The sequence below is a fragment of the Onychomys torridus genome, chromosome 17, assembly GCF_903995425.1.
Source record: "Onychomys torridus chromosome 17, mOncTor1.1, whole genome shotgun sequence".
NCBI lineage: Eukaryota > Metazoa > Chordata > Mammalia > Rodentia > Cricetidae > Onychomys > Onychomys torridus.
This window is the reverse complement of record NC_050459.1, coordinates 8,258,145-8,273,671: the sequence shown is the minus strand read 5'-3', so window position 1 is coordinate 8,273,671 and position 15,527 is coordinate 8,258,145. Positions and strand designations below refer to the sequence as shown.

The 15,527-nt window shown below is 48.0% G+C and overlaps 1 protein-coding gene across 2 annotated transcripts in view; it reads left to right on the top strand.

The window, feature by feature from the left end:
* Positions 1 to 12,344, top strand: part of Col4a1 (collagen type IV alpha 1 chain) — a 120,532-nt gene extending 108,188 nt beyond the window's left edge. Inside the window, exons 45-53 of one of the 2 annotated variants that reach the window (XR_004943010.1) lie at positions 382 to 453; positions 1,013 to 1,141; positions 2,296 to 2,394; positions 3,257 to 3,469; positions 4,288 to 4,465; positions 6,163 to 6,179; positions 7,721 to 7,835; positions 9,098 to 9,270; positions 10,910 to 12,344. Coding sequence is in view for 1 of the 2 variants with exons in the window: in XM_036166642.1 (XP_036022535.1) it covers positions 382 to 453; positions 1,013 to 1,141; positions 2,296 to 2,394; positions 3,257 to 3,469; positions 4,288 to 4,465; positions 7,721 to 7,835; positions 9,098 to 9,270; positions 10,910 to 10,991 (1,061 nt within the window). In the remaining variant the exon portion in view is untranslated. The remainder of the gene's footprint in view (positions 1 to 381; positions 454 to 1,012; positions 1,142 to 2,295; positions 2,395 to 3,256; positions 3,470 to 4,287; positions 4,466 to 6,162; positions 6,180 to 7,720; positions 7,836 to 9,097; positions 9,271 to 10,909) is intronic. The other variant, XM_036166642.1, reaches the window with a different exon arrangement.
* The last annotated feature ends 3,183 nt before the right edge of the window (positions 12,345 to 15,527 follow it).

The following is a 15,527-nucleotide window of genomic DNA, read 5'->3' as shown; positions in this document are numbered from 1 at the left end:
AGGTGTCTTTGGTCTATCAGACAAATTGTGACCACAGACTCCCTCATGTGCCCCTGCCCTGATCGTCACTGCCTTAGAGTGGCTGCTTATAAAAGGATGGCTCCTGTCTCTAGAAAGAAAAGTTTTATGAGCTACCGCAGCTGAAAGAATAGCATGTTTTCTTCCCTGGAGATAAATGGGAACGTGTTCACTTTGTGTGTATATGCACACATGATGTATGCTTGCATATGTGTATGTCTGCATGCACATGCGGGGATGGCATGGTATGTATATTTTTGCACATATACTGTGCCTGCATATGCATACACAAACGTATGCACCCCTGTATTCTTGCATATGGTTGAAAGCTCTGTGCAGTGACAATGTCCTTTTCCCACCCAGGTCAGAAAGGTCTTCCTGGCCTACAGGGAGTGAAAGGAGACCAGGGAGATCAAGGCATACCCGGCCCCAAAGGTAGGTGAATTGGTAGTGCACCAGACTTGATTGATGACCTAGAGAGGTGCAGATGTCACCAAGCACACAGGGCTTGAGGGGTGACTTTCCAGGTGTCAAATGAGTGGAAATGGGCATGAGAAGTTCTTGTGGTCAGCTGCTGCTGGAGTTTTCAGCTGACCTGTCTTGATAGTGGAATTGTTCAGTGTGACTCAGAGTCCAGGGGAGCAGAGAGGGGCGTCAGCTAAACCACCATGTGTTGGGGATCCAGCATGTTGCATAGGCTTCGACATCAGACTGACACCAGCCACTTAATCAGGTCGGAACAAAATCCCCCTCTGCCGCTCACCCTGCTGACTCTGGATGGCTTGTGCTGTGCCCACAGTGTCAGGAGAGGGCAGGGTGCCAGCTGTTGGTCTCCAGCATGGACTAGAGGCTGGGGCTGAGAGCTCTGGCTTAGTTAAGCAAGAAAGCTGTAATACATATTGAATGTGTGTTTGGTGATGGGACAGTGCCTGCCAAAGCTGCTTTTGATCACCCTGCTGACACTAAGCTGATCCTCTGCCTCTCATTCCCACAGGTCTTCAAGGCCCCCCAGGCCCCCCAGGTCCATATGATGTCATCAAAGGAGAACCAGGGCTCCCTGGTCCAGAGGGTCCCCCTGGTCTAAAAGGGCTCCAAGGACCACCAGGGCCAAAAGGACAGCAAGGTGAGGCCTCAGGTTGTGTGGGCGCCCGCGTGTATGTGTGGGGTTTCCTTCTACCTATGTTCTAAGACCAAGAGTCTGAATTGTGGTTGATTATACAAACATGTTTAAAGTATACCAGACATAGTAATAAAGGTTTTGAAAGGAACCTCCCCCCCCACCCCCCCCCCCCCACCCCACACACCAAAAGCAAGCCAAAATACAGGAAAACCACAGGCCTTTACAACTCAATATATCTCGGCTTAGAAACATCCAGAACCTTGCTTGCATGGCAGGGCAGCAGGCAGGGTGGAGCATCAGGCTCCTGTGGGCTTCTGGGATTGCTGTTCCCTGAACAACCGGCGAGTGTCTGTGAATTCCTTCCCCATGTCCCCAGCATACCCTCCCCCAGGTGCTGGGTGGTACTGGCCATTCCTGTTTCAGAAGCTGGGGGGTCAAGGGCAGGCAGAGAACAGAGACGTTGGAGGCAGTGTCCAGGAGAAGTTAAACTTCAAGCTGCTTATGAGTGACTTAACTGTACACGTGACAACAGTAAACAGTCACATCAGCTTTCTGTGGCCTCAACACTGAGACTCTAGACCATAGGTTCTCAGTCTTCCTGATGCTGCGACCCTTTAATACAGTTCACCATGCTGTGGTGACCCCAACCATAAGACTATTCCATTGTTACTTCATAACGCTTTTACCACTGTTATGAATTGTAATGTAAATGTCTGATAAACGACCCTATTGGGGTCCTGACCCACAGGTTGAGAACCACTGCTCTAGAGATTAGCAAGAGGGGAGGTTAGGCCAACCCCACTCTCTGCCCCCCTTACTTGGCCCTTTCCAGGTCTGGCTGCCACATAACAGCCACAGGAAGCTTGGGGGAGCTCAGGGGACATTTGAGGGACAGGGTTGGGGCAACACCCGCCACGTGCAGTATGCCAGCTGAGACTCCAGCAGGGGGAGCCCTGGGCTCTGCAGGAAGCAGCGGGGTCCACCCAGGCTGCCATGGGCTGCCAGGACCCATAGGCCACTCAGGCACACCTTCTCACCAGTGATCCAGGCCTTGTGCTTGCTTCTCAACGATGAAAAATAACTTTCCAGAAGGGAAGAAAGAGGGACAGCTTGCTGCTCACCAGACAAGATCACAAATTCTTTTCCCTCTCCTACAGGTGTGACAGGCTCAGTGGGCTTGCCCGGACCCCCAGGTGTCCCTGGGTTTGATGGTGCCCCTGGCCAGAAAGGAGAGACTGGACCCTTTGGACCACCTGGTAGGTCTTTACAGCAGAAACAGTAGATCTGAGAGACCTCAGAAGGAAGTCTAAGTAATTCTAATGGGCTGCCAAGGAAGCCCACATCATAGAAGAGATGGGCTCAGGGGGAGCTGAGACTTGTTTTCTGCATAGTGATGGAGATGAGTTGAGATGTGTGCTTTCCAAAGCAGCCAAGAGGGTGGGCCCCTGTGGCTTCCTAACAGCATGGTGTTCTGCGGCTACAAAAATTCTGCTGAGCCACAGCTAGTGGAAAGTAGAATTGAAAAATAATAATGTCAGTGTTTTTCTCAAGGCCTCTGGCATGGGACGAACTTCATGGGAAGCAGAAATTAGATGACTAACTCACAGTGATGTGGTGCTGAGACCTAGGTGTCCCTGAGCAAAGAGCACAGCCCTGCAGCCCTGGGGCAGTGTGTGGTGTGACTGCCCCAGAGAATGCAGAACCCGGTGCCTGAGAACTTCCTTGAGGCTGTGTTTTACTCTGGTTTCAGATGAGGGTAAAGCTGTTTGAGTGATTCTGTAGTGACCCCACTTTGAGGAGCCCGGGATTCCTTATGAATGGAGCGGTGGAGTTAGAGCACAGGCTACTTCATCTGCTCACTGAAGAAGGGTGTGTCCCTTGCCACACACTGGGCTCATAAAGCCATTCGGAGGTGGAATGTGGAGGAGACAGGAATGCCCCCAGGAGGAGGCCTGTGCTGCTTAGTTTCCCTCTTTCCTTAGTGGGTTCTGTGCTGTGAAAGGTCAGACGCTCCTGATGCTTTCAGGCCATGCAGACAGCTCAAGTTCTTTGGAAATGGATTCTGGGGGCTTTGGAGGAGACTGAGTGGTAACTAAGGCATTGATTTGTCTTCTACAGGTCCGAGAGGGTTTCCTGGTCCACCAGGCCCTGATGGGCTGCCAGGATCCATGGGTCCCCCAGGTACCCCATCTGTGGACCATGGCTTCCTTGTGACCAGGCATAGTCAGACCACAGATGATCCACTGTGTCCTCCAGGGACCAAAATTCTTTACCATGGGTACTCTCTGCTCTATGTGCAGGGCAATGAGCGGGCCCACGGGCAGGACTTGGGTAAGATGCAGTTCTTTCCTTGTGTGATATGTGGTGGGTTCCCAACTCGATACATGGTGTCCTGGTCTCTGCTACCGTATGGAGGGCCAGATAGGCAGTGTCTCCTGAGGAAGGCTGCTCCATCTCCCTTCGCCCTCACACAAGGACCCCTTAGATTGGCAGCTTCTCTTTGTCTTTTGAGAAGCCATGGACTATGAGGGCTGATTGCTTGGCTATGTTGAAATTGATAAGAGGTCAGCTCTCACTTCTGTATTAAGTACAGTCAGGGTTCCTGTAGTGGCATACTTAGCCGATTGCAGTTTTCTTAAAATAGGGCTGCTTACTGGCTGCTCGTCTAGAAATGCACCCTCTTATTCTGATGGAGGCTCTCTGCATCTTCTGTACTGCACCCCTGACCTCCCCCCCCAATTTCTTTGGTTCATCAGGGAGCCATATATCTGCCCATTATCTTCAGCTGCCCCTGGAACCCTCCACCGAGTTACTAGGTTTGAGTTCTTGAGATATAGCTGAATGAAGGCAGAACTACAGTGGCTGTGGGGCCCACGGTGGCAACCCACCTATAGCCACCCAACACATTCCTCCTGGATGACTTCCCTCTGTTGGCGAACAGGGCGTGTCTCCTCTCCTCAAGCACATCTGCGTGGCTCTTTCCAGCTTTTCTTTTTGCCCAATCAGGGGAAATCTCATCTGCCCTTCACTCACCGTCATCCTTGCCTACACTGCATCCTTTCTGACGAGAGTGTCAGATGTCAGTTTTACATTGAATGTGGGGATCGGACCGCAGGCTTTCAACTCCTTCTGTGCTCTCTCCGGTGCAGGCACAGCTGGCAGCTGTCTGCGCAAGTTCAGCACGATGCCCTTCCTCTTTTGCAACATCAACAACGTCTGCAACTTCGCCTCCAGGAACGACTACTCCTACTGGCTGTCCACGCCAGAGCCCATGCCCATGTCCATGGCGCCCATCTCTGGGGACAACATCCGGCCCTTCATTAGCAGGTGAGCTCAGCATTCACAGCGGCATGTGTAAAATTAAACAAGAAGCAGCTGTCTGTATTTGGCCTTGAACTTACAGAGACCCACCTGCTTCTGCCTTCCCAGTGCTGGGATAAAAGGCACGTACCTACATGCTCTTTTTCTTTTTAAAAGACATATTTTATTTTATTTGTGTGTGTGTGTGTGTGTGTGTGTGTGTGTGTGTGTGTGTGTGTGTTTGAGTGCCTACGTCCTCATGGAGCTGGGGTTACAGGTGGTTGTGAGTCACCTGGTATGAGGGTTCTTTGCATGTTCTCAGCCACAGTAAACCATCTCTACGACTCCCAAATGTCCTTTTTTAAAGGATGAATCATGGCCCATTGAATGGGTGCACATTGCATTTCATTTACCTGCATATCCACAGTTCACCTGTCAGCGGTTATCTGGGTTGACTGTTCGCTTACTAAGGGCACTTGGAGTGTGGGTGTTCACACCTAAGGGCACTCAGAGTATGGGTGTTCACACCTAAGGGCACTCAGAGTGTGTGTGTTCACACCTAACCTCTTGCCATTAGTCCTTCTGCTGCATCTAGAATTGGAATTTCTGAGTCATACGTTGATGCTATTTTTAAGTGTTTAAGAAACTTCCTCCCTGTTTTTCCACAGTGGCTGTGCCCTTGGCATTTTGACATTCCCGCCAGCCATGCACAAGGGATCTCTCCCCTTCCTCTACATCCTCACCGATGCTTGCCATTTTCTGTTGTATTTTTTATGGTAGCCCAATGGTTGTGAAGTAAAGGCCAAGGAACTGTAGTTATTGAATATATAATATATGACTCATCTGCTTATGTAGTGTTCGTGCATAAAAATGATACAGATTTATGTCACTCAAATATACGCATGATCCCCCGAACCACAGAATTAATTATGCAATAACAAAGATATGTCTCACATTCCCTCTTATACCATCAAATTTTGCCCCCTTGAGGCAGTGTTACGCCCATTGGGAATGCGTAGGTCTCTGGCTGAGTGATTCCTAAATTAAGCTTGTCCTCGCTGACATCTGGAGTATTTTCAGTTCAAGAGCTTGCCTGGTGGGAAGTAAGACAGGAAGCTTTATGAGTGAGAAGTGTGAGTTGTCCATTTCCATCAAATTAAAAGTCTACTGTTCAGCTGTTACTGAAACCTAACAGAGACACGGAAATGGACAGATGTCATAAAGAGTTTACTTTACTGACCATGGCAAGAATGAGAAGTTGGGGGGTTTTCCTCAGGAGTTTAGGAGGGCACCAGGCGTTTCCAGATTCCCGTTTGAGGCAGGTCTCAATAAGCAGCCCAGTCTGTTCTTGAACTTGAGATCTTCATGCCTCAGCTTCTTAAGTGCTGGGATGCTGGGTCTACTCCACCATGTCTGGATCTCCACAGTCCCTCAAAACCCACAAGCACAAAGACAGCCTGGCAGCTCTACCAGAGGGTATAGGAGAAGAGAACCACAGGCTCTCTGTGGTTGTGCACCGAAGTCCCTCGGGACAGCCTTTCTTATTTTTATCTTTTGGAGCTATCAGAAAATCAATTTTATTGGTTTAGGCTGGAGAATGTCATTTGTTACATATCAAGGGTACATAGAGCACACAACACTCCACACACACGTGTGAGCTGCTGCCCAGGCTGTGCTAAAGGACCAAGACAGAGACTTAACTTTTTGTGTGGTTTTCTTTTTAGCTTTCCTTGGAAAACAGGTAGAAAATGATTATCACTTATGTTTCTTGATTACTTTTGGAATGACATCCATGCTGGTCTTGCTTTGGTTGCAGATCTGGGGAAGTGTGTATCTATGGACGTGTGTCTTCATGGGGCCCTCCTGGTTCTGTGAGCACACTTGAAATGCCGACTTGTTTCAATGTCTCAGGACTCAACATTTTAGGGCCCTTATGTCCCTGCAGCCTAGGGGCCTTCCAGGTCTCACATGGTCCTTTATCCACACGTACCTCTCTAATTCCCTGTTGTCATGACATGACCCTCTTCTCGGGGCTGAGAGTTACTTTGATGGTTTCCAGCTATGTCTCAGGACTTGCAGGTTCCTTTTGTCCCATGGGAAGGCCCAAAAATGCAATTTTAGAAGCACCAACACAAATATCTCCTTTTGAGTTTTGAGCCAGAAAGGTGGGAGCTCTTTCTTGTCTTTGTCCTATCAGCCACGATTTCTGAGTACTTCCTCTGGCTTTCTTCAGACAGGAGTGACATTAAAGCCACAGTTTAATCACCTGAGGTTGGAGAGCAAGGGCTGCTGCAGGTGGCCCGGGCTGTCACTAGCCATGGTTCTAGTGTCTTCATAAATACAGGGAATGGGGCCACTGACAGCCCGCTGGGTCTTCAACAGTGCCTTCCCTGGCCACCCTTCTGGAGGGCAGGGATGCCCTCTATGTGGCCATCTAAACCCCCCTCCCCCAGCACTGAGGCAGCCTGGGAAGAAGGGCACTTCTACCAGCTGTCCTGTTTCCGTGCCTGAGAGGCAGATGGCAGCAGACGGGCCAGGCGATTTCAATTTCAGTGGCTGGTGTTTAATGGATCCTATTAATTCATCTGCATTTGTATGAATAAAGTAGAAAGCACAGAAAGTGTGTGCATGCACATGGAGACACACACACACACACACACACACACACACACACACACACACACACACCACAGAAAATGGAATGACTAATCCAGCCACCCGCCCATTTCCTGTCCATCCGTATGCAGAACTTGCTGTAATTATTCACACGTTTGTACTCATTTAGCAGCGTGGCTAACACTCTCTTTACTCTGTGACTGGAATGTAATTATTTTGCTGCTGCTGTTTGTGTTTTTAAGCATGGCACTCGCTCCCTCGCCATCCGGTGCTCCCTCACTTGGGCAAGCTTTAGCACACTGGATGCTCCTACGGTTTCCGTCTGCTCTGGGGTGCAGTGTCAGGGCTGGGCTTGAGCCAGCCTGGCACAGGAGGAACCTGGTCTTGAGGAGGGACCTGGTCAGTGCTTCCCTCTGCCTCCTTTTAGGACCTGGCCTCCCCATCTTTCCCTTTTAGAACATGTCGTTAAAAGGCAACTGTTTTGAATTGAATGTTTTAGGACAGAGATGGGCTTGTCCAACCAACAAGGAGGCCCCGAACTGGAGTCTCATCACTGGTCCCTTTTTTCACTTGGAGTTGAGCCAGGAGCAAGAGGGAGAGAGGGGAGGTGGGGTGGGGTTGTCCCCAGGTCCCACCCACGCTGAATGCCTGCTCCCTCCCTCCCAGGTGTGCAGTGTGTGAAGCGCCCGCCATGGTGATGGCAGTGCACAGTCAGACCATTCAGATCCCGCCGTGCCCAAACGGTTGGTCCTCACTGTGGATTGGCTATTCCTTCGTGATGGTGAGTGTTGGGGAAACTTCATTTCCTTGGAAGGGCTCCCACTAACGCCTGTTAGCGCCTCCGTCCCTCCGAGTTTCCTAGATCATTCCCCGTTGAGCATAACTTGGAGCCTGGTTTCTTGCTTGTGTCTCCAGGGTCCCATGTGGAAAGTTGCTGCCTGCTATGAGCAGGGAGCTTCTAGAGTGTGGAAGCTCCATAGCCATGGGGCCAGCACCCCAAGCCTGACTGGCTCCTCTGGTGTATTATTAACTCACAGGAGTGCCTGAGATAAGAGGGAACATGGGTATTACCGGGAGCAGTGGCCAGGAGGACAATCTTGCTAGGGTAATTCTCAGGCTGCACCCTGGGCAGGGAGGCTCACTCTCTTGTCCTCTCAGGTTAATACCCAGAATGCACCCTGGCCAGGGAGGCTCACTCCTCTATCCTCCCAGGTTAATACCCAGAATGCACCCTGGATAGGGAGGCTCACTCTCCTGTCCTCTCAGGTTAATACCCAGAATGCACCCTGGATAGGGAGGCTCACTCTCCTGTCCTCTCAGGTTAATACCTAGAATGCACCCTGGCCAGGGAGGCTCACTCCTCTATCCTCCCAGGTCAATACCCAGAATGCACCCTGGCCAGGGAGGCTCTCTTATCACCACCTGCCTGTTTTCAGATGTTTCTTGGCCCCTTGCGTCCTTTCTCTTGAAAAGACAATTCCTACAGGGGCAATTCCCTGTGTGGAGAGATCATTATAGCTTATCCCATTTTATTACCACACTGAAAACTATTGGTTAAATGCACCCCAGTCCTGAACTAGTAAGAAAACGGGTAAGAATTTACCAATCTCAAAGAAGCGACCCACCACGGACATCGTCATTCTCTTTAAAAACCCTGGGACGGAATCAAGTTGTTGGTTTGACCTACAACTTAACATTCATTAGCCTTGTTATTTGACATGAAAAGGACTTCCTGACTGCTTTCTGAGAGAGCTGGGTGGGTGCTCTTCGCCCACTCAGAGGAGCTGATGTCTGGGATTGTGTAGGCCCGAGGACCCCAACCTTGCCTGGATGGTGGACCATCATGGGTATTGAGCAGGTGTTTGGGCCCAGAGTTTGTGAGCCTGGGGAGCAGGTGGGGGAACTTGGAACTTCACTGAGGAGACACTATGGCTCCTTCCTAGGGACAGTGACTCTCTCTCTCTCTCTCTCTCTCTCTCTCTCTCTCTCTCTCTCTCTCTCTGTGATGAAACCTCAGACTCATGCCTTATGTTTGTCCCACAGCATACCAGCGCTGGTGCTGAAGGTTCTGGCCAAGCCCTTGCATCCCCTGGGTCCTGTCTGGAAGAGTTTAGAAGCGCCCCATTCATAGAGTGCCATGGCCGAGGAACATGTAATTACTATGCAAATGCTTACAGCTTTTGGCTCGCCACCATAGAGAGAAGCGAGATGTTCAAGTAAGTAAGAATGACCCTCTGCTGGAGGGCTCTAGTCTTTGGGTACCCCTTCTTTTTCATTTCCTGTGACCCATCCCATCAGAGTCTGTTCTGTGTGGGCAGATGACCCATCAGACTTTCAACGGGGAACCAAGGTGATAGGCTTGATTCTATCTGTTGGGGAGCAGAGAAAGAAAAGAGGTTATTTGCCGTGTTTGTTTGTAGATGAATATGCTAAAATGTTTTAAAAGGCGGCTGAAATCTTCAAACAGCAGGCGAAACTTTGTATCCTCAGTAGCCAGTGAGGAGGGCGGGGCCACTCATCCCTGTGGAGTTTACATGATGGGTGCAGGGTATGTGGAAGGGACATTCGAAGGAACTCGACAAAAGACTTTTTTTTTTTAAGACTCGTGTGAATAAAAATTCCTTTCAACACAAATATTATTACTGAAATGATAGAGATGTCTTTCTATTATTCCAAGAGTCATCTGAAAACAATAGTCCTAGGGCTGCTGGTTCTGTTGAAGTTAATTTGGTCCATCTCCAGTGCTCAGGAGCACGTCATGCTCCTCCATCCTCCAGCGCATGTCAGCAGGAGCAGATGCAGGTGGCTGATGGGACAGGGGAAGCCTCTTCCTGCTTCTCCGCAGATGAGGCTGCTGTCTCCCCGCAGACAAGTCTGTCTGTCTGTCTGCTCAGCCGTGAGGCGCTCTGCAGTCATCTTGTCTTTCAGATTAGGTCATTCTTTGCCAAACACCCCAAAGTATCATGTTCTTGACTGCTAGCTTACAGGAAAATGTCAGCTGTGCAAACACAGTCTAGACTGTGCTCCTTACACCTCAGCTTGGGGAGGGCTTCCTTATAAGGTTAGTAGCTGAAAAATGGGATTTTTTTTTTTTTTTTTTGCTTTGAAACGGCCCCCAGGTTTTAATGAACCAAAATGCCTCCTTAAACATTTTTTTTTTTAAAGATAAAATTTGCAATGGAATTTGCTAGAGTAAGCTCCTTCAAGTTCAGGAAAAGAAGCTCTTACGTGTGGTGAACGACCTTTAGTAGAATTTGATGAGTACCAATCAGAGTTGATTTTTTTTACCTTTCCAATGACTCAAATAAGGTAGAATTTCTAGGGTCAAGACAAGTCTCATCTGTTAAGTGTCCCCCCTCTTTGGCTTCACCTCAGGCATGTATATCTAGACACTTACAGGGTCATGAACACGTTTCAGTTATGAATAATGTTAGTTCATGATTCCAGGCTTTCCATTTACCCCGTCATCCAACAAAACTGAATGAGCACTCACTGTTAGTTAAATATGGTGGAGAAAATATTCCTCCATACCCTGGGGAGGCTCTAATCCACCAGAGACGATGTAAAGCTAATTATAGTGCAAAGCATAGGATGGCCCTGTGGCTGAGAGGTGATGGGCTCATGTGTGCAGATAATATCTAAAACGTACCCCTGTTGTGGAACCACGGTCCTGGATCGTGGTGCATGCCTGCTCAGAGTTCAGGTGGACAGGGGTTGCTCATTGTCATCCGTGTGGATGGGTGTGTCTCTGGTCCTTTACGTGTCACAGGGCTTGGGAGAAGTGCCTAGGGAATGCACCCGCATTTCTGGTGGTTCACAAGTTGATGCTGATACCATAACTCTGTTGTGTTCCAGGAAGCCCACGCCGTCCACCTTGAAGGCAGGGGAGCTTCGCACGCACGTCAGCCGCTGCCAAGTGTGCATGAGAAGAACATAGGAGGCCCGCCTCTGCCGCCGTCACAACATGGTGCTACTCCCTCCTCGTCCTCTCCTCCCTCCCGTTTTATTTTTTAACAGCAATGAACCCTAGAATTATACCCCATGTACCTCACTGTCCACTATGAAAACCATAAAGTGCCTTATAGGGATTTGCGTAACTAACACACCCTGCTTCGTTGGCTTCTGTTTGCTGAAGGAGAAGGACAGACAGCGATAAGCTTTCCATAGTGGCACATACCTACCAAATGGCACTCATGATCAAATAAAAAATGAATTGCCTTTTGCAATCCAGTGCACTGATGTGTGAGGTGAGAACTCCATAAGAAACCCAAGGTGCTACGGGTACACGGTACCCTCTAGACAGCCCACAGTCCGTTTCAACTTGTCACCCCAGATGTGAGCGTCTGTCTCTACCACTGTCTAGTGTTTCCAAATCAGGTCCCTCGATGGTCTATGCAAATAGCAGGTCAAGGAAACTGGTTTCTTCCACCCTTTACATGGAATTCCATCTTTTCAGCCCCAAACACCAACTTATGCCCTGTGTGGTACTACGCAGCTGCTTTTGTGGAAGTCATGGCTTTCCCATGGAATAAAGATGGTCCAAAGGTAGACAGAAAATAAATATATGTATATGTATTAGTAATTTATATAGATGTCAGCAATTAGGCAGGTCAAGTTCTAGTGTAGAGCCTGTTGTTAAATAAAGCATGCTTCCTTCTCCTCTCTCGAAGACTGTGCTGTTCCTTCACAGGGTCTCCAACACCAGACCACCAAATGTGAAACACCAGCTTTCCTCACTGACTCCCAAACCAAAGAAGGTGTTATTGCCAAAGCCAAACTCATTCCTAAACATGGTGTCTATGCTCATGAGCCCTGTGCTTGGGCGCTTATGGCTATTACTCTGTTCGGAGTATTTTCAGGGTTTTAAACACTAACCACAGACTGAATGACTCACTTCCCAGAGCGATGACAGCCAAGGCCTTCGTTAGCACCCTTCATCCTGCATCCCGGCAGGCAATCTTTCACACCTGAGCACACACAGGCCACTTCTCATGAGCTGTGTCACGGCTCCTGCAGGGAGTGAACAGGTCGCAGGAGGGCAGACTCGGACCATTATGCTTGAAGTGACATTTCACTAGAAGTCCCCCCCAAAAAAACGTTTTTAAGACTACTAAGGCCTTCTGTGTAATTTCTTTAAATGTGTATTTCTTAAGAATTCAAATTTGTAATAAAACTATTTGTATAAAAATGAAGCTTTTATGGATTTGTTGCTAGAGTTACCACTGAAATATTAAAAGAAAAGTTACTGCACGTACCGCTAATAAACCTATAAGCTTTGCTGCATACCTTAGATTATTTTTATTTTGTATTTGTTCAGACAAGAGTCCTGGACTGGGGGCAGTTTATAGTGATTAACTGCAGGGAAGAGACGGCCTCCCCTTCCACCCCCTTCATTGCTCTGTCAGCCCAGGTCCCACTAGATACAGGGAAGAACTTGAGCAAGTCCATGAAAAGCCCTTGAAATACAGATCCTGCCATTGAGATTGGCTGCACCGGGCCTTAGAGCAGTGGACACATTTTTGTCATAGAGGGGACTAGAGCAGAAGGTTGGGTTCAAAATCATCTGAGGTGGTAAAGACAGATGTGTGCTGGAGAGATGGCCCAGTCAGAGGATGTGACTGTGGACCTCCAGCGTGCACATAAAAAGGCAGGTGTGACGGTGCATGTTAGTCTTCCAGCACTGGGGAGCCTGAGACAGGCGGATCCCTTTCCTGGAGCTTGCTTATGAGCCAATCTGACTGAATTGGGGAGCTCCGGGTTCAGTGGGAGACTGTCTCAAAAAATAAAAGTGACTGGAGAAGACACTGGGTGTTGACTTTCAGTCTCTACATGCACACACACTCACACATTGGAAGAAAAAGAAGTTTGTTTTGTGTGTGTGCATGTGTGTGTGACTTAAGCTTTGGCAATTTTGTGTTTTAAGACAGTGTCAGACTATATAGGCCCCCTGGCTGGTCTGGAATTTTCCCTGTAGACCAGGCTAGCTTCGAACTCACAGAGATCTACTTCTGCCTCCCCAGTGCTTGGATTAAAGGCGTGTTTCACCACACCTGGCAAGCTTCAGTTTAAACTGTGTTGAAATACAGTCTGTGTGGGATGGACGTGTTTTTCCTTTCCACGAAAAGGTGAACTCAATCAGCACAGCTGTACCAAGGATGAATTAGGACAATACATGAGAAACCTTTACATGCAAGGAAGAAACAGCATCATAGAAACACTGTGCAGAGATAAAAGAGGATAGCATACTGTGAACCAGACACGGTGCCTGGAACACTCACATTGCTAGACCTGGGACACAGGGGAGGTCTGGCTTGGGTCCTCTGCCCACTTTTGACACAACTGATGGACAGAGTTCTTGGTGCTTTCCTCTGGGAGAATGGAGAAGACTATCATAGGCTCCTCATGGCCATCACCAAGTCACTCCCCCACGGTTATATCACCAAAACCCTCAAGGTTCTTACAGTGCTGTGACATTTTCAGGCTCCCCCTCTCCCCTCCACCATCTGCTCTCAGAATGGGGATGGTCTTGGACATGTTTGTCAAAAATCAATTGCTTTTAGATGCGTGGAAGATATAGTCAGCTTAATTTTAAAAGGATTGTGTGTGTCATTAAGTACACAACTTAGGCTCCATGTGGTTATCTGGTTCCTAGACGGCTAGTGAGAGAGGCCATCGTTTCTCTGTTGAGTTGGTTTTGTGCCTTTAACTGGCCACGGACGTGAATTTATCTTGGGGATTATCTACTCTGTTTCATCCACCTACATGACTCCACTTTCCATATCAGGTTGTCTTGATTTAGCTTTAAAGTAAATCTTTCTTTAAAAATAAAATTTATGTGTGTGAGTGATTTACCTGCACATATGTACATGTGCCACATGTGCCTGTGCCTTTGGATGCTGGGAAAGGGCATTGTGTAGTTGGAGAGCTTCTCTCCAGGTGCCACCAAGCCCTGTTAGTTCAACAACCCATTTGTAAAATAAACACACAGACATTTATATTATTTAAACTGCTTGGCCATTAGCTCAGGCCTACCATTGTCTAGCTCTTACTCTTATATTTAGCCCATTTCTAATAATCTATACTTTGCCATGTGGCTCATGGCTTACCATTACCTTACATCTTCCTTGTCATGGCCGTGGCTGGCAGCCTCTCTGCTCCAGCCTTCCACCTCCCAGAATTCTCTTCTCTCTTGTCCCACCTATACTTCCTGCCTGGCCACTGGCCAAACAGCATTTTATTTATACAGAACGATATCCACAGCAGCATTGAGTCCCCTGGGACTGGCATTAAAGATGATTGTGAGCCACCATTTGGATGTTGGGGATCAAAACCCTTGTTCTACAAGTGCATTGAGTGCTCTTAACCACTGAGCCACCTCTCCAGGCCCTAAAGAAAATCCCAAAGGCAGTTCGCGAGTGTACCTCTCTCTTACTTTGTATATATTTTCCAGAATGGTTTAGCTGATTCTAATTTCTCTGTTTTGTGTATAAACTTGTGATGCAGCTTTGCTCAAACCCAGGAAACACTCACTGGTGCTCTGACTGGAGTCACAGCTAAATCTTAATCTGTTTGGGCAGTTCACACCTTTGCTGAATGATATATATGTAATTTCAAGACAGGATTTCTCTGTGTAACCGCTCTGGTTGTCCTGGAATTTGCTCTGTAGACCAGGCTGGCCTCAAACTCACAGAGATCCACTTGGCCCTGCCTCCTGAGTGCTGGAATTAAGGGCATGCACCACCATGCTGGGCTAATTTTTTATATTTTAAAATAAGATTTATCTTCTGTTTTTCAATGTCGGTGGGTTTTTTTTTTTTTCCTCACCATCATTTTACAACTATTAGTACACGGTGCTTGATGTGCTTCCTCAGATTTAAATCACTGCTTTTGAGCCGTGGTAAACAGCATCTCTAAAAACTCGGGTTTTGCCTCTAGATACTCTGTCCCTGGGAGTGTCATTGATTTCTGCGCACTGACCTTGATTCTATGATCTTGTTAAGTTCACTTTGTAGTCCTTGAAGAACTTTCTTTTGTGCTCTTATTAAGATTCTTCACACAGCATTTTTGTTGTCTGAAAATAAGGAAAATTTCATTCTTTCCTTTCTGTATTCTTCTCTTCCTATTGACTGATTGGTTGGTTGGTTGGTTGGTTGACTGATTGCCCTCTGGCACTGACAAGGAAAAAGCCTGAGTCTTTCGTCATTGAAAGCAGTGTTGACTGTGGGGCCTTTCTCTACAGATGGTTTTGTCTTTGTGCATACCGATTGTGAGTGGGTGTTAATTCTGTCAAATGCTTTTCTGCATCAACTGTTAGGATCATATTGGCTTTCTCCTTTGACTGTTCACATGGTTGGGGACAGTGATGGACAGTTGAATATTGAGCCGGTCTTATATTTCCACCATGAGGTCCACTCATTCGTAGTACATTATTCTTTTTATCTGTCAAATCTTTTGTTTGCTAATATTAGGTTCT